The sequence below is a fragment of the Bos indicus genome, chromosome 7 (genome assembly GCF_029378745.1).
Source record: "Bos indicus isolate NIAB-ARS_2022 breed Sahiwal x Tharparkar chromosome 7, NIAB-ARS_B.indTharparkar_mat_pri_1.0, whole genome shotgun sequence".
Classification (NCBI taxonomy): Eukaryota; Metazoa; Chordata; class Mammalia; order Artiodactyla; family Bovidae; genus Bos; species Bos indicus.
The window spans coordinates 26,077,522-26,100,504 of record NC_091766.1 but is presented as its reverse complement, the minus strand read 5'-3'; the positions used below and the strand labels follow the sequence as shown (position 1 = coordinate 26,100,504).

Sequence of the window (22,983 nt, the reverse complement as noted above, 5' to 3'; positions counted from 1 at the left end):
GTGAAGGTCTATCTTTATTCACCAAGTGGGCTCAGATGGTCTGTGTCGGGTGGAGTGCCTGCCAAGGTCACAATCATGCAGGCTGCCCAGAGGACAGTGGACCTGGCAACCCACCACGTAGTAAATTTACAAACAGGTGGTGAAATTAGGATTTTCTTTTTTACTTGTTCTTTCCTCCATGCTTCCCATAATCATTGCTTTTCTGGAAGGTCAACTTTGTTTTTTTTGTTTTTTTTTGTTTTTTTTTTTAGAAAAAGGAGTCTTTCCTTCATCTCCTAAATGCTAAGTTGATGCCCTTCCCTAGAAGTCTTTCCATTAATTAAGTTGGCCTGAAGGTCATAAACCATGATCGATATGGAGGCTGGTTGCTGCAAGGTGCTAACTGACATCCCCAAAGAGGAATAGTGTCAACAATCAATAGAGAAGAGCAAGACACTGGTAGATTTATGGCTTTGATTTTTGAAAAGGTATGGGAATGCCCTGTGATGTTTTCCCCCGTACTCCTTTTGAATGTTAATGCTTTCTTGAAGATGATTTCAGACACACTGCTAGGATACTGCCTCTACTCACTGAAGCAGAATTCTCTGAAGAGTTGCTGAGGCAGAACCGAAATCATGGCTCGCCTCAGAGAAGCAGCTGTATTGGCCGCTAATGATGCCTCACACAGAAAGACGATGCTCCTTTAACTCGGGGTTTTAATGGGAAGTTTCTAAGCCTGAAACAACAGCTTTAGCTCTGGGGTGTGCCATCAGCTGCTTGCAGCTACCACTGCCTACTGCTTTCTCACAGCCTGGTCGGGAAGAATGGAAGCTAAGGAGGCTTGTAACTACCTGTAACTGTTCCACCAGGAAATGGATCAAGTGTTTGTTCAGCCAGATCCAGGTATTTGACCAAAATCTGTGTCTATGGTGGGCTAATTAGATGCTGTCCTCTAACTTTAAATATATGCATGAGCCATGATCGCATGGATGCCTTTTGGATCCAAGTTCTGAATTTAGATCTAGCTGTCAGATAAAGTCTAATTAAATAGTTGCTAGGTAAAGTTAATGCACGGGGGTGAAATGTAATGATGCCTGTATTTTTAAAGCATGCTTAAGTTTATAATGCTACAGACACTGGATAAGAGAATAGTAAAACAGGCTTTTTTCTTTGCTAAGCTGCAGTAAATTATTCTTGAAAGCTCTCTGCCCATTACATTTTTTTTTCCTATTCACCTAAAACATCCCACCTTCCAAAATGTAACAGGGATGTTCTAATTTGGTTACAAAGGATCATGACCCACACAATTCATAGTGATAGTGCTGACTATCCCTGTTGTCCCTGGGCAGTGTGTAGCCCTAGCCTTTTGAGGTATCAGCAAGCACTCTCTTTCACTAGGAAACACACAAGGAAAGAGAAGGAAAACTGAGTTGAACAGTAAGGTTACTGTTTGGACTTTAAAGTTCCAGTTCGCTTGTGGTACCTTTTGACACCCCCCTTTACTGACTGGGCACTCGCAGGCTATTTTTCTGATGTTCTCAGCAAGGCTGCAGTCTTGCCCTGCAGTCCCTTTAAAACTCGTAAAGCAGATGTTAGGAGGAAGATGAAAATAGGGAGGAAGTAAAGCTGCAGTCAGGGCTCAGGCTGAAGATAAAGGTCCCCTGCTGACCAGCATGGTGAACTGGCTACAGCAGGGTTCACTCCCCAAACCAAGCAGCAGATGTGTCTGCAAGCTGACTTTGCAGAGATGAGCAGAGGAAGCCGACCTCCTGTGCAGCAGCGAGGTCTAGCAACAGTTCTGAAACTGCCTGTTGACATTTGTAGCTGACCACACTCGCTTGTCTTTAAAATTGGTGTCTATGGGCTTTCTACTAGCCTTGCGTCTAATTTTCAAGTGTATAAATTAATATTTACTCCTAACCATCCTGTGAATTTGGAATCATCAGGGCTATTGTATCAGAATAGGAGTGGTGTTGAAAAAGAGGAACATGGGGGTTGCCATGTATTGATGTGAGCCAGAAAAATGGGGAGAGGGTGGTTAAAATGCCTGAAGTACTTAGAGTCCGGAAATCTCTACCTCAAGGTCTTGGCTGGCCACCAAAAGGGCCATGTATTCTGTGAATTTATAGGAAACATTTTGCATCTTTGCATGTATATCCTGGAATGCAAGTTGCTCTTCACTGGATTCATACACAGAATTTCTACGAGAAATGAGGTGACTTTGGTGGTGGGCTCACAGTTGTGGGGGGAGATGTGTAATAGGGTCGACTGGGATGTTTACACGTCGGGGGGGGGTGGGTGGGATGGACGATATACCTCCAGACACTCCAGCTATACAGACAGCAATGCAGTTGAGGCTTCCTTTAGCTCAAAAAAGTAGAGAGTGATTTTATTCTGCCTCAGTTTCAGGATATATTTCTTCCATTTTTACAAGACATGTTCAAATTTCAACAGCCAAGCGTCAGAACTACTACAGGATAACGCAGCACTTTGGCAAAGTTTGTCCCTGTCAGTTGTTGCAAATTCAGTCCTGCCTACCTAGCCAACTCCCTCCCTATTTCACAGTCTACGGATTGGTCTCACTAGGCTGCTAGATAAATATAAACAAGGTACACAGGATGTCTTTGTGGGACAAGGTGTCCCGTCCATCACATGTGAGTGTAAGCTGGACAAGCCTGTGAGTGTTCTTGCTCGATGGATGAACTGTCTTTACATCTGCTTTTGAAAATACATCAAGTCACATAACTAGGTTTGTGGCCTACAAGGTTTAAAAATTAGGTACAGCAGTTATATGGTTTCAGAGTACTTAAAATACAGACTGCGTTGTTTCACAGCACCCTGCAGGGCATTAGCAGTTGAAGGATGATGACGTTCTACTCATTCCCCTTTGAAGGGGGCTACTCTTGAGTTTTTTGATTTGGGGCGGTTTATTTAACAATCTCCATTCCTGCGTGGGAAATGAGCAATAAATCTCATTTTGCACAACAATGAGATAAAGAGAAAACACTCATTCCTCATCACCTAGTTTTTGAACAGCTCACCATGTGCCAGGTAGGACTATACACACACAACATCTACTGCAGCTGTTATTGCAACCCATCGCGAGAGGGATGACCACAAAAGTGAGACGGTGAAATCGAATGCCTGTGTGTGGTTTCCCAGAACAAGGGGCCAAATGCAATGAATGAATTCTGCTGCTGTCACTTGGAAAATAAGAAATATATCATTACTTTAAGATAGTTCTCTCCAGACAAAATATTTTTTCTTACTGTGAAATTTTATAATGAGATGAACAGTCCAAAGGCTCCAAGCTTGAGAAGGATATGTGTTGGCATTGATAGTTCCCATGTAAGACAATACGATTCAGGATATTTTAAATGGCTACCCTTCCCCATCAAAAAGCAATCTAGGTAAGAAAGGATTGACCCCTTAAACAGAAAGGAGAGTGCTTAATTCCAGCGGATTTCTATATTTCAGACCCTACCCATCAGCAGTGAGGCCAAAGAAAATTTTAAAAAACCAAACAACTGCTTCTTAAATCATGAGCTCTGTGACTATTAAAATGTCATTGTGACTCAGATTATTTGTGATTCTTTGAAACAAGATCTATTTCAACCACAATGGCCTGACATCCCAGTTAGGGTGGATGACATGTTCTTTTTTTCACCCCTTCTCTGTACCACCCAGCACCTCCAAGCTTGAATTCAGTTCCCTGAACCCTAAGGGGCCAGAGGTTTGTCTCAACCTCTATTTAGAGAGGCAATGATCCCAGAGCAGCAAGGAATTCCTCAAGGAGCCTGTTGTTTAAAAAGGGGATGGTGAGGAGCACAGTGGAGATATATCCTGTAATAGGTGCTGCTGCAGAGTGCAGGTGAAATGTTCCCAGGGACAGTGCGCAGGAAGCGTCGGTGCCTCGGGTGAAGGGAGGACCGAGGACCTGCTGGGGAGGAGGACTTTGGCGTGGACCGGAGGGAGGGAGAGAAAGCCGCAGGTGGGAAGAGGGTGAGGAGGAGAGCATCTGGCGGACAGCATCATGACTCAAAGCTCAGAGGTGGGAAACCCGGAGGTGTTCAAAGGCTACCAGGTGTGAGGTGGAGCTGCTGAACGGCCAGAGTTGGGACCCTCTCCCTAGGTGACTGCAGATCAATTACATGTAAGTTTGTTCTTGTCCACTGGTCATTTTGCTCAAAACCAAATGTGATTTGATCTTTGTTCCTTTCTGAACTTACTTTGGAAATACAGTAATACCTTAGAAAAATTCCACTGACAGATTGCCATCTAATCTGTGGTCCAGAAAACAGGTGTATTAGGTCCACAAGAGGGTTAAGGGGTTGGTGAGGGTCTTGGATATTGGAGTACAAGGGTGGTCTGAGGGGAGGAATGGTAAATTTCAGCTTAGAAAGATGAATCATGACTCAGTATAGAGGAAGTATGGGGTAAGAAAGAGAGGGTTTCTCTGCGAACGGACTAAAGTGCGTGGCCGACAGTGAGAATGACTGTGGCTGAGATGGACTCCTCACACGGGGCTTTGTGACTAATTCAGGGTGTTTGCACTTTGTGAACTTAGAGTCCAAGGAGCTTAGTTTGAGAAAAGGGATGTATTACATGACTTTTGAAAATGGCAGCTTTCAATTAAGCTTTCCTTGGTCCACGTTAAAATTAGACTTTATTTCCTGAGCACATACAAAGGGACCAAGCAAAGGGAAGACAGGTGTGCTATGTGATAGGGAAAGCCAGTCAGGATTAAAATACTGCTGTGAGTGACTCTGGTCCTTCTTAAAATAACTGCCTTTTGTTGTTATTAATGCTGATAATGGTTGCGTCAAAATCTTTCAAAATAATTTACTTGCCCACATTCCACTATTCATCTGAAAGGAACATTTCATTGTTTAGGTAAAAGCAATTGTGACCGTTCCCTAAGAATCATTTCTACCAAAAAAAGGAACACTTTACTCTCAGGCACTTACAAAATTTGGATGTCTTTGAATATTCTTGTACTGTGGTGGCCAAGTGATTACATTTATTTCTATTTCTGCATCTTACACTGATGCTTCCTTTAGCTTAAACATGCTGTTGAGCTTTCCAAATTTGTAAATTATTGATTAGTTGATTGCAGGTTTAAAATCAAGCAGGCTCTTCTAGGGATTTCAAGCAGTTCCAGGCAAAACTGGGAAATAGTTGGCATTTCTTTATGAATCTCTGGATCTCCATCTCCCTTCATAACCATCTCCTCTTCTCATCTCTACCCGCTCTCCCTCATCCTTCCTTCCCCAGGACTCTCCCTTTGGACTATTGACTCATAGCCCCCATGTCTGGTTCCCGCAAGTCCCTCTAGCAGCCTCTTGCTCCCAGCCAGATCTTCCTTCAATTTCCTTTCTATCTACCTCTTTTCTCCCTCCTCCAAACAGGAACAGTATTCAAAGACAAATCCCTGCTAATGTGTTAATGTTTCATTTTCTCTGGTAAAATACTGCACTTTAATAGAGACCTGTGATAATTTGACCAAATGAAGTTATTTTAATAGGAACTTGAGCATCATAGTATGCTGGGAGGGGAGAGGCTTACAATCTGTAAAGATCTGTAGAGTTCTCAAAATGCTTTCATCTCTCTTGTTTCCTCAGTTTGGTATATCTAAAAGGGGTTGGTGGGGAAAGGCTCAGAGAACAAGAATATATATATTTATATTTTAGCAGGCTTCTCAAAACACCTGATCAGGTTGCAAAGAGGGTTAACTATATCCTTAAATCTGCCTTTTAATCAGCATAGCATGGTAAAATTGCAAATTAAAACTGAGTGTTATGACATTCTAATAGTTGGCTTCCCTATGAAGAAGTGAGGCCCCAGACTCATGTATAGAGAGATGTCACTGATAATCTGAATTGAGATGACTAGGTTGTTTACTGGGACTTCTTGGAATGGTTGCCCATCACTGCATCCCCCAAATGAATGGTGTACCAGTTCTAGAACCTGAGTTATGGAATAAGCCTAGGAATTATAGGATGCTTAGCTAAGACAAAAGGACTTGATATCTTGCCTTGTACAAAGGACAAGGCTGGAGCAGACTGGTCCAGGGTGTCATGATGGTGCTTGTCATGATAGTAAAGTGAAGACCAGGGGTGGGAAGGGAGGGACCGAAAAGGTATTGCTATATTAGTCAGACAGCTCATGGCTAGGGTGTCATTAACACAGTCTCAAAAGGTTCTTTCTCCACTGTTGTCATTGAACTTCACAGATCTAGCAAACTTTGTGTTGTAAATTTACAGTTAATGGTCCTCTTTTTTCTTCTATTTCCCTTTTGGATTATGTAATGTTTTCATTAAAAAAATTTCCTAAAAATGCAGTCCTGTCTCGGTTGTGTTAAACAACAAAGAAAATGGCTCTGGTTTCACTTGGGCCAGACGGAAAATGGACATAGTAAAATGGATTGTACTAAGCCAGTGGGAAGGCCAGGGATCAGCAGGACATGGAATGACAAGAGGCCACATACTGTGTCTCAGTGGTAAAGAATTCTCCTGCCAACGCAGCAGATGCAAGAGATGAGGGTTCGGTCCCTGGATTGGGAAGATACTCTGGAGGAGGAAATGGTAACCCATTCTAGTATTCTTGCCTGAAAAATCCCATGAACAGAGGAGCCTGGCAAGCTACGGTCCACGGGGTTGCAAGAGTCAGACACAACTAAGCACAGCACAGCTTAAGCATCTATTCCTCTATCACCACGAGGCTTTCTTTTGACCCAGGTTTTGGGGAATTTTTTGTTTGGTATGATTAAGTCCAGTTTGGGTATTTGGTGTGGGTATGGATGTCCTTAGAAGCGCCAGGGGGAGCTGCCTTGGCTGCCTTTCCTGTCCCCTCTTCAGTTCCTATTAACACTCAAGACTGGTAGAGTGCTTAAAAACAAGCAAACCAAGCCCAATCCATGAATATCCTCTATACACCTAAGGAGATGTTTTTAAAAAACAAATTTTACTCCAATCGTATTTTAAAATAAAACTGACTCTACTGCAACTATTCCAACCTTTAAAAAATTCAGAGTCAAGGAGCTGCAAAATATTATTTCCCCTAAACTGGTAACTCCTTCCTCCCAGATACCAGTTGTAATTCCTTTTATAAACTATTTTTAAACTCTGATTTTATAAACTTTGAAGTGTCAACATATATGCAAACTGTTGTTATGCTCACTAATTCTATACCTCAAGACAATGATTATAAGTTAACTGAAGAAATACTATGTTAATCCTTTAGGCCATAATTCTATTTTTATTTGGTTGCTCATTTTCACTGAGCATAATTTCTTTTGAATTCATGGTAATTTCCATAGATGACTATGTAATTTTTTTAAAGACAGATTCATAAATATGTCCTATGATTTACCTATAATGTCTGATGTAAGTACTTTTCTTTATCAAATTTGATTTAAATAGGTTTAGTTCAATATATGAAGCTTTCACTGGCCTCGATGTCTACTTCAATATGCCTTTAAAGACAAACAGTAATATCCATACACTTTAGTTTTTCTACTAGCAAAATAGAAATAGTGATAACATTTCTTTCTTTCTCTTCCTCTGACCAAATGGTCTTAAACAAACAGTAGGAAGCTGCTGTAAGGCTTTTTAAAAAATGCAATCAATTTCTTTTCCCTAGCTCGGTTCTCTAGGTCCTTTCCAGGATCAAGTATTGAACCAGGTTTTTGTTTTCTGATGAAAAGAGAGAAAAGCAGCAGGAGTCTGATGGTTTGGGAGTCTGAGACCCCTCCCTTCTCCCTTGGCCTGGGCGCTGCGAGAGAGAGCAGAGGAGGAGCATGGTAGCTTCTTTAGTCCTGTCTTCAGTGAAGCAACACTTTGTTTCCTTTGCTTTTCATCTTTGTATGCTTTTCAAAGGTTTTCCCTGACATTCATCTTCATGATAGCACGGTGAGACAGCACACAGCCATTTCTACTTCTCATCTTTCCAACTTAGTGACCTCTTCAAGGTCCCACACACAGTAATACGGAGGCTAGAGACTGGGGACCCAAACCCAATGCTTCTTGAGAGAGTTTCTATATTAAGCACCTTTTTCAGCCTGGCTCAGACAATAAAGAATCTGCCTGCAATGCAGGACACTCAGGTTTGATCCCTGGGTCGGGAAGATCCTCTGGAGAAGGGGATGGACACCTACTCCAGTACTCTTGCCTGGAGAATCCCATGGACAGAGGATCCTGGTGGGCTGCAGTCCATGGGGTCGCAAAAAGTCGGACACGATTGGGCAACTTCATTTTCACTTTTCACTTTTATGCTTTGGAGAAGGAAATGGCAACCCACTCCAGTGTTTTTGCCTGGAGAATCCCAGGGATGGCGGAGCCTGGTGGGCTGCCGTCTATGGGGTCGCACAGAGTCGGACATGACTGAAGCGACTTAGCAGCAGCAGAGTGACTAACACTTTTCCAGCCTCAGTTTCTTCATACTACAGAGATCCCTGCTCTCATGGAGCCTGTGATAGAGTGGCTATCTTCTGTTGTATTTAGCTACAGTCCTGGCACACAGCTGGTATCCAGTCAATGGTCTCATTATAAGAATGATGTGAGAGTATTATTACTGGAGGGAATCTGGAAGAGACTTGGCAGGGAAGCTAGGTTTGGATGTCAAGTTGGCAACACACCTGAGGTCAACATTGTCTTGGACATTTCTCATCTTCTGTACTCTGGTTGCCATCCCTGCCCATCCCTCCTGGTTCCACGTGGCTACCCTGAGAACAGTCTGGTAGTTTCATGCAAGAGTAACATTTTCTTCCCCATAGTTATATGGAATTAAGAATCCCAGTTGAAAAAGCTTAGCAATTGCTTCTTCTCTCTGAAAAATAGGATGGTGAGCCCAGAAATAAAGTTGCCCTTTGATGTTTACTCCCTCTCTTCCCTTCCTTTCTCTCTGAAGCGTCTCCAGGGTGCAGCCACCATGATCTCGGCAGGCTGATGATGGAAGAGAAAGAAGCCGGGAGACCCTGTGCTCCAGCATCCCTGGACGATGGATGGAGGACAGCCAGTCCCTTCTCCTCTGTTGCCCCTTGGGAACGTGTCATCAGATTCTAGCATGTCTCTGGAGCAGAAAACCACATTTGTTTTTGTGATTTTGTTGTTTATTTTCTTGGGCATCCTTATCGTCAGGTGCTTCCGGATTCTTTTGGACCCGTATCGGAGCATGCCAACCTCGACCTGGGCTGACGGACTTGAAGGCCTGGAGAAAGGGCAGTTTGACCATGCCCTTGCTTAGCAGGACAGCAGCAGGAGTCCATCCTGAGGAAGAGAAGTGCTTCGTGTCTCAGTGAGAGGTTTTCTTTAGTCACCGTTCGCAGCAACTCAAAGTCTTCACCCTATCTGGTTCTAGAACCACAATCCATTTATTCAGTAAACATTTGAGGACATTGGAAATGGAGGTTTCTATTACCAACCCCAAATAGGAAAGTTTCAGTTTCGACATTTACTCAATGAATGAATATTGTTGAATGTGTGTGATGATGAAGCCAAGAATACCAATAGTGACTTTGCCTAAAATGAAGCCCTACTGGACCTGGGGGACCTGACTAGGTCACCAGGAAAAAAGACCTGGTTTGAATCTGAAGGCAGGGCCAGAACAGACTTCCTTGCTCTAATTTTGTCCCCCAGCTTGTTTTCTTTTCATGGGAATCTGGGTCCTGGGCAGAGAATGAGGAGGATGCTGCTGAGTGGACAGACCCAAAGCAGGTACTTGCTGTCTCCTAAAGCTAAGAGCAATGGGAGGCAATTGGGAATGCTTAGAAGAAGTGATTGATCTCTGGGAAATACGAGTGAGGATGATGTTATTTTACTTTTCAAATAAAATGAATTCAAAGGTTTGCAAACTATTTACCAGGCCAAGTGCATTCTATGTATTCATATTAATAACATGAGTAGAGGTAGTGATACATAATCTGAATTTACTTTCTTTGCACAATTGATTGAAATAATAGGTAGCTATTTCAAGTTATGCTTTTTTTTTTTTTCAATAACAAGTTAACTGTTTGGAGGAGAAGACTTTTATAGTCTTAAGAAGAATGTATGCTTATGACTGATATAGAAACCAAATAAAACTTTTCAAGAAACAGAAGTGTCTCCTCTCTCTTATTTTAGCGCTCTGGAGGCAGTGTGTTATATCGAATGCTGAGGACTAATTGTTCTGAGAAAGAGAAAAAGACCAAAGACCATAAAAGGTCATCTGATTCATCCCTCTCCCATTTCAGGAAGGGCTTCCACAGATTGACACATGGGGCCTATTCTAAGCACTGTTTAAATCTCCCAAAAAGAGAGATATGAAAACCTCTTATTCCAACTCTGTACGGATAGGAAAAACTTTCATCTAAACTAAACTCCTTAAGGCTGCATTTAAAGTCTGTGTCTTCTAATTTTCTCCTCAATTAGCCTTCATTAAGAAAAAAAAAGTTTAAAAAAGGAACTATGCCTAAAAAGGCAGCCCTTAGTAAAACTTCTCCCTTGTCTTATTCTTTCTTTTGTAACATTTTGGAGATTCTTCTGCTCAGCTTTCCCTTGTCCCCCATATTCCCTCTTGATTTATTTTCATTTAAAAAATAATAGCTCTATTAAAATGTAATTTACATACCATAAAATTTAACCTTCTAAAGTAAACAATTCACTGGTCTTTAATATATTCACAGAATTATGTGACCATCATCACTATCTAATTCCAGAATTCTATACCCACCACCAGTCATGTCCCATCCGTCTTTCTTCTCAGATCCAGTAATTTCTAATCCAGCTTCTGTCTCTAAGGATTTGCCAATTCTGGACATTTCATGCTAATGGAGTCAAAGAATACATGGCCTTTTGTGTCTGGCGTCTTTCACATAGCATGTTTTTGAGACAGATTCATCTGTGTTGTAGCATGATCTGTATTTTACATCTTTGTATGGCCAAATAGGACTTCCCTGGTGGCTCACATGACTGAGCGACTTCACTTCACTTCATGGCCAATGATATCCTGTTGTTTGGCTAGACTGTGTTGTGTTAGTCACTCAGTCATGTCCGACTCTTTGCAACCCCATGGACTGTGGCCCACCAGACCCCTCTATCCATTGAATTCTCCAGGCAAGAATACTGGAGTGGGTTGCCATTCCCTTCTCCAGGGGATCTTCGCCTGGGTCTATCTTCTAATGGATCGAACCCAGGTCTCCCACACTGAAGGCAGATTCTTTACTATCAGAGCCATTATTCATCTAGCATGGTTATTCATTGGCCAGTCTAAAAGAAATGCTGCTATGAACACATTTGTACAAGATTTTGTGTGGATATGTGTTTTCAATTCCCTTGAGTAAATTCCTATGAGTGGATTTGCTAGCCCATATGCTAATTCTATGTTTAACTTTTTGAAGAACTGTGAGACTGTTTCCCAAAGCAGCTGTATTACTTTGCATTTCCACTAGCAAAGTATGTAAGTTTTGATTCTTAACTCTTCCCAACTACTCAGCTTTCTTTAGCTATAGAATTCATAACTATGTTCACTTATAAGAATGAGCCAAATTAAAAAGATAACCACCTCTTGGTTTCATCATGCTACAAGTTAATTGATGCCTTCAGAGATCCTACATTTCTAGTTCCCAAAACATGACACAGATGCTGATCTGTGGTCATCCTGTGGTCTATTAAGTCACCTAAGTATCTTTTTTTCTGTCTTACTATTGCATCTTTCTTTAACCTACCAATTGTAAAGTTTCTTTTTTCTTCAAATGTACCATGTCATGTATATCCTTATTTAATTTTTCTCCTTTTTTATTGGGAGTCTGTTCAAACCCCTTCAAGTACTTATTGAGCTCCTGCTTTGAGCCTGGCATTTCTAGCACTGGAAAGATAGGAAAAACATGAAACTAGTTCTTGCTCTTGAGTAACTGTCGACCTCACGGAAGAGCTGAGAAATGAAAGAAGGCACGTGTCCGCGCCATTGTTCAAACAACTGTGGGAACCTATGGTTCTGACACCATCAGAGTCCTCTGAGAGCTTAACAAATATATATGCACCCCCACTAATTTTTATTATAAAAGGTGTATAAGACCATGGTAAAAATGTAGAAACAATATGGAAAGATATAAAATAAACAGCCAAAGTTAAAATTCTGACTCCTTAGTTCATTCCAGCTCCTTAGTTCCTCTGGGGGAGCTTGTTGAAAATGTAGATTCCTACAGCCTTCCCTCCCTACAGAGTAATTCTGTAGAGGTGGGTCAGCAAACAGATGCTCCAGGAGATAGAATATGGGAGAGATGGATGAGGGCCAAGATAGTCAAGGAACCGTCCCAAGAAACAGTGAGTCAGGTGAGGACAGTATGTGTTTAAGTGCGTGGTATAAAACTATGCAATCTAAGTTGCTATTCTGAAAGGAATTATGTCTTGACCTAAGATGATAGGCGTGTTTTAGATATGTTCATTGGAAGAGAAGAGGGAAAGTTGTAGAAGAGGAAAGTGGGTGAGGATGTGGGGCTTAGAGGAAGGAGAGCAGCCTGTCTGGACAATATAGTTGGAGGGAGAGTTGGAACTCTTATGGGAAGGATAAGGGTGGAGCTGAACATCCGGAAGTCGGAAAAGGCAAAATGAAGGGTGAGAGTCACTGCAGATTCTTGAGAAAGAAAATGACATGGGGAGTGGTGGTCAAGGCCAGTATCTGCACCGTCCCTTGGGGCCACGCTAGGCTCTGCTACTAAAACAGGACAGACGTAAATAGCCATCTGCCCTCCACGAGGCCTTGGAACACAGGATTGCCAGTAAGTGCCACAGGGCCTCCCAGAGCCTGCTCTTCTTTCTCTCCTCACTTTATCCCCACTCTATTTTTGTTTTTCCTTCTCAGATTACTGCTCTTTCTTCAACCACCCCCTCACTGGTTGGGCAAGTTTGATCCCACCCTGAATATGGGTCTCCCACGCTCCACCCTCCCTTGTCCAGAGCCAGAGACCAGAACAAGTGATAAAACACTTTGGGGTGTTCAGAGTAAATTGATCCCTCCAGTGAGAAGTGCTGACCCTCTGTTTTAATTACTCAGGACTCCTTGGGGTGAACAGCCTATTCTTGAAAGGTCACAAAAGCCCTCTCTCTCCTGGCTCTCTGGCTACAGGAGTTATAGTGCAGCATTTTGCCTACCTTACAAGATATTTATAATGAGTGCAGCTGCCCTCTATCATGGATATCTGTATCCGAGGATGACAAAAAGTACTTTCCCAAGGTCACACTAGAATAGAGCTGACTTCTGATTCAGAAAAATGTGGCAGACTCATTCTCAGTCTGAGCTCTGTTTGTGCTCCCAAGAGACTCCAAGTTCTAGATCAACACTGCTTCTTCCAAAAGACCTCTTTTTTTAAAACATCTTAAACCCTGTAAAGTAAGACTAATATAGGGTTTGAAGGAGATTAATTTGACTCCTGCTGTTAAAACTAATGAACATTCCAAGTAAGATTGTTCTTTTACGATTTTTTAGGGTTAAAGCTGAAACAAAATAAAGCAACAGTTTTAGGAGGCAGAAATTAAGGTGGATGTTTGCAGGGGAAAAAAGTACCCATTCAAGTTCCGTTGTTTTATTGAAACACTGAAACTTTTATATTACATTGATAAATTTGGTGTGATGACAAACTTTACTTGATGACAAATTTTACCTGACTAAATCATTGAAAGAAATCTCTTAGTTTCAAGAAGATGTTAACTTTCAGAACTGATGTATAAACCATATGGAAACATAATTATTTTCGAAAAAAATATTTTAAGCTGCAAAGCATTGAATAAATTCTGAGATGTGATTTGTGAGATCTGAGATGTATGTCTTCTGAGACAAAGTATACAAAGAGGGGTGCCTCAATTATTGATTCATCACAAAGTTGTAGAGAGCTGTGATCTCCAGAAAATGTATTCAGTTCTCTATATGTGCATATTCAGGGTGGGATCAAACTGGCCCAGGCCAAAAGAGTTATTTGCTTGTTTTGAGATGCAAAAGAAGGACAACCATTTAAGCTTTGTCTCTCCTGTTACTTAAAAGAATAAATGATTTCCAGAGAGGTGTCTACCTCTTTGGAAGCAAGTCCTCCCTACCCTTACAGCTTGCTCTGGCCTGATGAGTCAGCACCCAACACTTCAGCCAGTCTGGGACTCTTATCAAGGTCAACTTTTTAGAATAGGATTCCCTGCTGAATTTAGAATACAGTTGAAGTTTTGCTTCCAGTTTCCTGCCATAAAATACACGCACATCTTGTCACAAAGCACCACAAGATATTCCTCTATAATTCCATCCTATAGACCTCCCCAATATCCTGATTGATGTGTCTATGCTTAAGCCTAAGAGAGATTCCCTTAAACCATTTTTCAAAGGGGATTTCCATTTTCTTTTCCCTTCTAAGCTTCCCATTATTTTCTTTTAAGCCCTATTATATTCTTAGAGCTCCGAATATTAGGCAGCTTTTGAGAAGGCAGCTCTTCCTGGATTCTCTGGAGTTTGCAAAGCTGGAAAGAAACACTGCTATCATCTATTTCAACCCCCTCACTTTTCATGGAAAGAAATAGGAAGACAAAAAGGTCGAATGGCACGCCCATATCACATCTCCACCCACGAGTTATAGTTGTGTCGTCTTACATATGTGGTGTGTGTGCACATGAATTCAAACAGAATGAACAGTTAATAAATCTGCAAAGTGAAAAATGTCCTTTTGCTAACTGTCATGAGAGTTACTCTTAAATAATCTCCTTTTTTGGCGGTGGGGGAGCAGTGGTGGGGGGGAAGACGTGTTGTATTTCTTAAAAACAACCCTATGGACAGTATCTTTTCCTTGGGGATATTCCCAAGCTTCAGTTTAGGTGTCTGGACAAGAGCTATTTCCAGGTAAATTATAAAGGATCCCTTAGCAAAGATTCTGGTTCTCTAAATACAGGATAATCAATCTAGGATGAGGCTTCAGAATTTATTTCCAAATAGATCTTTGAGCTGTTTTTCTTAGCTAAAGAGGCCCGCCAAGGGAGATTACAACATAAAGTTCATAAAGATTTTGGATACAGCCCTATCTCTGGTTTATCAAAGAGATGTCTGGATCCTCTTAGGACAGAACTAGAGCTTCAGAAGTTATACAACAAAGTATTTCAAGTTTGAAAGTACCCTTTATCCTTTTCTGTCATGCATTTTTTCCTAGTTACCTCACTTATTTCTTATCCTCTCTTTTCTGATAAGTGGAGTGCTGGAAGAAGCTGAAAACAACATTAAATTCAGTACTGCTCTGGTGGATAAATATTTCTTCAACAGTCACAACAAATGACTGCCTGAGTTCTGCCTGAACATGTCTAACTTCTCAAGGAGTCCATTCCATCTTGAGCTCGTTCTGTTTTACAGGAAATAATTTTAACCTACTGCAAACTTGTGTTTTGGCCATTTTTGCCAAGTGGACACCATTGTTTTCTTCTGAAGTGGCAGATTTCTGATATTCTTTAATAGGACCACCCTTGAGATGTAGCTGTTGTTGAAAGACAGGTCTTCATGGATCCCTCCTCCTTTTTGCATGTCCTTCTAGCTGAGGCACTGACAGAGTTTAATTCCTTTGAAAGCTCTTTGTTTAGAGATAGCATCTCTCTTTGCCCTAGGTAGATGGTTGGGCAGATTTGCTCGTTGTTGTTCTGTTGCCCAGTCGTGTCCGACTGTGTGACCCCATGGACTGCAGCACATCAGGCCTCTTAGTCCCTCGCCATGTCCCGAAATTTGCCCAAGTTCATGTCCACTGCAGGTAGCCTATTATAAAAGATTGGGATTTCCTGAGCTTGGGATTCCTCTCTTGTAATGCCACCTATCGTGTGGCATCATCTCCTCTGATTTCATTGCCCTGTGCAAACTGGGATACGGAGCTGACACAGGGAAATGCTGATACTCTGGGTCCTCTGATTGTTGTGAATAATGAACTTTTCTCTGGCTGTCAGTCTTGTGCTTTCTACCAGCATCCATGAAACTGTCAGGCTAACAGATCAGCTTGCAAGTATGGTCAAATCTCAGCTCCTTCAGATTTCTTGACAGTTATCATTATTCCCCCAGGATAAAAATACTCCAGTTCCTTCCACCACCCTTTATAGTGTCATATGTTTTGAATCATCTCTTGTTCTTATCAAACATTCTGGATGCTCTTCAGTTTAGCTACGTCCCTGCTGCAGAGAAAGGAAAATAATAACCTCTATGTGGCTGACTAAAACGAGTGGAACCAAATTCTGATTTATTTTGTTCTGAGAAGCACATGTTACAAGATGCAGCCCAAGAGGAAATGATCTTTTTTTTGCAGCCACATTACTGTTCATAGTAAGCCATTCAAAAGCCATCACAGGCAGCTGAAACTCTCAGGTATTTTTATGTATGCCAAGGTAGAAATTTACCTATGCTATGTGATGCCAAATGTTATGTCAAACATAAAATCCCATCTTCTTCTGGTACAGTTTTACAATTTTGCACCCCAGTCTAAGAATTTAAAATTTCTCTTTTTTATTTCATTGTGTTCCATTTAGTTCATCAGTCTAGGCTTTTTATAATCTGATTTCCTCATTTTCATATTCATTGTGCTCACCATCTTTGTGTCATCTGTACATTGGCTCAGCAAGCCTTCCATATTTTTTTTTCACATTAATGGCAAAACTTCAAACATATCAGAGCCAAGTAGAGAGCCCTGGGTCATGCCACAGAGATCTCAATGCATTTAAGGAGTCTGTTGGCAGACGTAATTGTAAGCAAATGTTCCCCACAGGAAACTCCATGGAGATAGACACTCCATGGAGACGTTTAACCAAGAGGAAACCTAGGAAGCATGATGAGTCATGCAGTCTGCAGCAAAGTTCCAGAAGACAGGGAAACCACCAAAGTGATAGTCACACAACTTTCCAAACTCAGCTGAAATGTTATGGATCCAAATTGGCAAATGGAAGTCACACAAACAGCAAAAAGAGCCTCTATCCACTTTTGCTAGAGCTTCAAACTATAGGCAGTGAAAAGACTGTTAGCTCTACTTAGCTCTCTGCCCAGCATTGTTAACTCGGGTTACACATGAAAACAATCTCACACTATCTGCCAGAGACAACTCCTCCTAGTGGCAGAGACCATCAAGCCGTATACTAATCCACTTGAGGCAGTTCAGTTCAGCTCAGTCGCTCAGTCGTGTCCGACTCTTTACGACCCATGAACTGCAGCATGCCAGGCCTCCCTGCCCATTACCATCTCCCAGAGTTCACTCAAACTCACGTCCATCGAGTCGGTGATGCCATCCAGCCATCTCATCCTCTGTCGTCCCCTTCTCCTCCCGCCCCCAATCCCTCCCAGCATCAGAGTCTTTTCCAATGAGTCAACTCTTTGCATGAGGTGGCCAAAGTACTGGAGTTTCAGCTTTAGCATCATTCTTTGCAAAGAACACTCAGGGCTGATCTCCTTTAGAATGGACTGGTTGGATCTCCTTGCAGTCCAAGGGACTCTCAAGAGTCTTCTCCAACACCATAGTTCAAAAGCATCAATTCTTCAGTGCTCAGCTGTCTTCACAGTCCAACTCTCACATCCATACATGCCCACTGGAAAAACCATAGTCTTGACTAGACGGACCTTTGTAGGCAATGTAATGCCTCTGCTTTTCAATATGCTATGTAGGTAGATATTAGATAATAGTATAGATCAGTGAAGGAGCACACACTGGGCACTCAGGCAGCTTGAATCTTTACTGGTCCTGCCAGAAACCAGCTGACAGGTTTTGTATAAGTCCCTTAATTCCTCAGGACCTCATTTTCTTTTCTTGTAAACTGAGATATATGGACTAATTAATCTCCAAGTACCCCCTTTTCACTTCCTAAAAAAGCATTTATAGCTAGAAACTTGGGAACCATTTACTGAACACCAACATGAAAGAGATCTGAAAAACTTAGACAGGGTGTGTCTCAGATCACATGGCCAGTGTGAGGTTACATGAGAATTTGAATGTAGGTGGCACAGTGGGTAAAGAATCTGCCTACAATGCAGGAGAGAGCGGTTCGATCCCTGGACTGGGAAGATCCCCTGGAGGAGGGCGTGAAAATCCACTCCAGTACTCTTGCCTGGAGAATCCCATGAACAGAAGAGCCTGGCAAGCTACAGTCCATAGGGTCACAAACCATCAACCCTATTGTTGCCATGTCAGCACAGCATGCACCATCTACCAAATAGCATTAGGAACGGAACCAACAGCAAAAACTCTGAAAAGAAGAAAAACTCTAGAGATAGAAATAGTTTTCTAGAAATACTAAATTGAATCAACATTCTGCTGACACTTTTGTTGTTGTTAAGAAACTACCTGGAAAAGAGATTTTATGGGCTAACAAGTAAGCCTTTCACAGGGCTGTGAGGTTGACTTAACATACTTAGTTTTGTTATGGGAATATCCATAACTTGTTTACATTCAGCCTCCAATCCTCATTCATTTTGTGACATGGGGAAATGACTTAACTTTTATACCTCATTTCTCAACTGTAAAATGGGCATGCTATTAACAGCATTTTCCCCATATGGCTTTTTTCAAGAACTAAATGAGACTAGTATCTGACCAACAAGCTTTTGACAAACACTGACTTGATAACTGTTACAATGAAGGAGGGATATTTTACATATACACCTCACCGAGACACCAAATTATTTAAATATGTACCCCAAACACAAGACTCTACCTTTAAAAATTAGGCTATTAAGCGCAAATTTTGTAAAACTGTACTTTGGGATTAGTTCGTGTTTCTAAATTCAGGATATAAAGAAGAAAATATCCAGTTTTAAAGTAATGATTGATTTGAGCTCAGTACTTAAAAACTTTATCTTTGGAACTAGTTCAGACCTCTAGGCATTGAGAGACAAGGTTTCTCTTTTTCATTCCCAGAAGTGCTCTTTCATCATACAGATTTTTTTCTTTACATGAGCCAACTTTCAAAATATTTGGAAACAGAAAGGATTCACTCTTAGGTTTCTTATCATTGCTTTGCTGGTGACCTTGATAAAGTCAATTGAGTTCCTTCACATTCTCCATAAGATGGAAGTAATAAATGGGACTATGAAGCAAATAAATCAATTATCTTTTAAGTGTGCTAAATCTTGCCAAACTATTAAATATTGAAATATGAATATTTGAAAATAATGAATTGTGTGTCCCCCAAAAGAAATAGATTAAGCATAGTTTATTAATAAAACAAGATAAATGGCAAATGTTATAAATGCTACTTCATAGTCCCCAGTTAATGTATTTAATCCTGAAATATTGGAGAATTTATTGTGGATGTTCTCTAGCAGTATAATCCCTGCCCCTTGCCAGTCTGCCACCCCCTCTAGGATAAGTAGAGGCTTTTGCAGCTATTTTTAGTTTTAAATTAGTTTTAAATAGGGAAAACATTAATCTTGTGATTACCCTCCTCAAAGAGTTCCAAGACTGAGCTTTCATGGAGGTCACTCTGTTCCTCTGAGGGGTCTGTAACCGAAGTTTCAAAGAATACCCAGCTAGCTAGTCCAGGATCGAAACTATGTGTTTATTTAAATACCTCACCAAGGAGGGCAAAACATGAGAATGATACGTCCTCAAACTTTTGCAAAGAAATTCTTGGCAATAAATCTCGTTGACTCTTTGGAATTGGATAGGTCTGCTCAGTACATTGGACCGTTTTCCAAAATATCAGGTTATTGGCCACAGCTTTTGGTGGTGAGGTTTCTATGGGGCAAACACCTCTGGGGAGAAATCTGTAATTGGTGCATCCTAGAGGATGTCATTGGGGGATTGAATAGAATAGCCCCTGTGGTCAGCTATGATCCTCCCCCAGAGACTTTTCTCAAAATGTAACTTCCCCCTTGTGCCCTAGGAAACCCCTACCTGCTTTCTTGGATTGTTCTACATTGCTGAATCATTCTCTACCTTTGCTTACCTTTCTGGGTGATTTAAATTTAGGGAGTGAAAGTTTCCAAATGCTGTGAGATCACATTTTGCATTAATCAATTAATTCATTCATGCATGTACATTACTGAGTACCCAATGGCTATCAGGCACTGTACTAGGCCCTCATTAGGTTTACAGAGATATATACATATACCTACTCTTGAGGAGTAGACATGCTAGTTGGGAAGCAGAAAAAAGGTTAAACTCCTATCTATTACTTAACTTTTGAAGAAGCTAACATTCTGATAAAATTTTGCCCAAGATGCCCCTTAAGTTTGATGTGTTTCCATTTACCTGCTAGGAACAGTATTATTTCCCATTAGTTTTTAAATGAATATAATTTTAAAATGTTTCAGAGAATTCAATAAAATATGATAAATGAGTCAATGTTATTGAACTATATAAATGTCTTAAATGACATCTTCAGATCCTAGGACTACCCAATGTTTGCTTTTTTGAAATGCCCTTAAGATAGATTTAAAGAAAACACTTGGATTTAGGCCAAATGATGAACCCTAAGTTCTGGGAAACCAATTAAATCAGTTAAATGGTGAACAGAAAGAGTTCTCCAGGTAATTAAGACTTTTTCGCCCCTAAGAACCAGTGCTAAAGTCTGTAAATGAGGAGAGGGTTGATACTCTGATCAGGTGATAGAAAAATAGTATCCACAGTGCCTGAAAACTCTGGTTAATCGGATGATAGTGATTATTTGTAATCATCTTTATTACCTGCATATTTCCTAGTCAGCACACTACTTTAGATATAACAAGTACTTAATAATCATTTGTCACATAGAAGCGAATTTAACTGAGGTGAAGTGCCTGAATATCTACTTTTCCCTGTGGCCACTGAATACTGCCTGAGATAAACGTTCATACTCTGACTCTTAATGTCTATACTCTGACTCTTAAGGTCAAAAATATGAAAAGCCAGTTACTGTCTTTTCCTTTTTTTCCCCATTAAAAAAAATTACTAGTAGGTCCTCTGTGAGGGAGTCGTGTGTGTGTGTGTGTGTTTATGTAGGAATTTTCCTTAGGGATGACTGTCATTGGGGAATAAGTTTTATTTTCTAACCATCTTGAGCCCCATGTAAAGAACATACATAAAAGTAGAAATATTTTGGTGATTTTGTCTCTTTTAAGCTAAACCCATATTATATGAAATTGCTGCTTTTTAAAAGTTACCCTGTAACCACAGTTTGAAACGGAATTTAGCATGGTAAACATTTACTTAAGAAACGTACCAGGTTAGAAGAATTGGGTGATGGATTATCATACATTTAAACAGCCACTGGCAAAAACTAACCAACTCTTTTTCAGTTTAACTTGACTGGATCTTTTTGGCTGGCAGCCTTTCTGTACTCAGCTGAACTGGTACTCTTCATATTTTAAAGAGACACATGGGTTTTCAAACTTAATCTTTAAATCCCTAATAGCTTGGTTTCTGCTATAACTCACTAATTCCCTTCTGCTTGTTCTAATGAAAGGAAAGGTTTAACAAGGAGGGATGAAATTATTGTTGTTATTGTTTTTTTAGATCAATAACAAACTTTGAAATGAATGTGGAGCCTTTTGTTAAAGGAGATCAAAGGCATTGCATTATGGCTTATATTTTTTTTACATTTTCATGCATCCATTTTTCTTAGTAATAGCCAAGGTTCAAGTTACTATGTCATTTTCCTTTGTTCAATCATCTATTTGACAAGAACACATCAAGAGTTTCCTACGTGGATGGCATTCTACTGGATATACACTGAATCAGATAGCATCATTGGCTTTGAAATATTTAAAATACAATAAAGAAGCTAAGGGTCACAAACATACATCAGATTTCAGACTGAGTGTGGGCACAGAAGGATGTCTCTGCTGGTTGATCATAATGAAGGAGGTGACATTGACCTTAGGTCTTAAAGAATAGATGGAATTTCTATATGCAAAATCAAGAGAAAGGGGAAGGATGAATGAGGGGGTATAAAAGGTAAAAGATTGGAAAGTGGAGGAGTTGGGTTCTGGAAACATCCAGAAATTCCCTTCAGGAGCTCTAGGACATCAGGGTCTTCATTTGTGAAATGAAGAACTATGTCAGGTGATCGCCAACCTTCCTTTCCAGCTCTATCATTCTATGGCCATGCAAAAGCATGGAATTAGCATGAACGGTCTGGAATGATCAGTAATCAAGATGAGCTGGTGTTCAGGGGTTTGTGTTGAAAGAAATAATAGTAGGCTTTGGTCTTCAATATCAAACTGGGGAGACTACCTTCAGTACTATTAGTAATAATAACAAGATCTAATGTTCAGTAGTATTATATTTAACGTGGAAGAACAACAATTTTTAAGTCTGCTCTACCCATTAGTTGACATTCAGAAAACTATCTTGAATGACTTGATATCTGCCTGAGGTTTTTTCACTCATCCTTTGGTACTTCCAGTTATGTCAACTAATTGCTTCAGAAAAGTTTGGTTGTTTCTTCTCTTCTCAGAGACAAATCAGGCCCACTGATGGGTAAAATTCAGGTATTTGGGATCTTAAAGACACAACTAGTGTTGGCATGTCAAAGGAGAAACCAACCCCCTGCAGTGGCATCAGAAACTCCTCCTTCTATCTTGTTTCTATACAAACTGATGGGTTTGGTTAACAGATTGTTTGCTTTGGGGACTCATGAAAGAAGATATATTATTTTGGCTTGTAAAATACTTGCAAGGGTAACTTTTTCTGAGCCAGGCTTGTTCAAATTAGTTGTTAAACAGCCCCTACAGAAATACCACATGATCCCTCCCCCAACCCCTCCTCAAAAAACAGAGTGAGATTCTTCCAGCTAAACAGAGCTCCATCTTTCTGTGCTATAATTGCTATTCCAAGGCATCACAGCTAACATGCGAAGAAGCAAAAAGCTGGGGTGGGGGGCGGAGGCGCGGGCAGCTATAACAGTTTAGACTTCATCTGATGAACAGAGAGAAGGATTTTTTTTTTTTTTTTTTTTTTTTTTGAGTAAGGAATGGTTTGATCTGAATCATTCGCTATGAAGAATGATTTGGAGACAGAACACAACATGGATAAGGGACACTGGAGGAGGGAGACTGTGCAGGCAG

General features: G+C 40.8%; 1 protein-coding gene and 1 long non-coding RNA gene across 15 annotated transcripts in view; one reads left to right on the top strand and one right to left on the bottom strand.

Moving 5' to 3' along the window:
- The window catches only part of CTXN3 (cortexin 3), a 32,329-nt gene extending 22,255 nt beyond the window's left edge, over nucleotides 1–10,074 (top strand). For 9 of the 14 annotated variants that reach the window (XM_070793216.1, XM_019964602.2, XM_019964598.2 and 6 more), the window contains 2 exons: nucleotides 252–882; nucleotides 8,887–10,074. In XM_070793216.1, the coding sequence (XP_070649317.1) occupies nucleotides 8,977–9,222 (246 nt within the window). In that variant the 5' untranslated portion in view covers nucleotides 252–882; nucleotides 8,887–8,976 and the 3' untranslated portion in view covers nucleotides 9,223–10,074. Of the gene's footprint in view, nucleotides 1–251; nucleotides 883–2,964; nucleotides 4,133–8,886 lie in introns of those variants that run through there. The other 5 variants (XM_019964611.2, XM_070793221.1, XM_070793215.1 and 2 more) reach the window with 4 other exon arrangements.
- LOC139184116 (uncharacterized) overlaps nucleotides 1–22,983 on the bottom strand; it is a 311,899-nt gene that overhangs the window by 138,949 nt on the left and 149,967 nt on the right. The gene's annotated exons all lie outside the window — the stretch shown is intronic.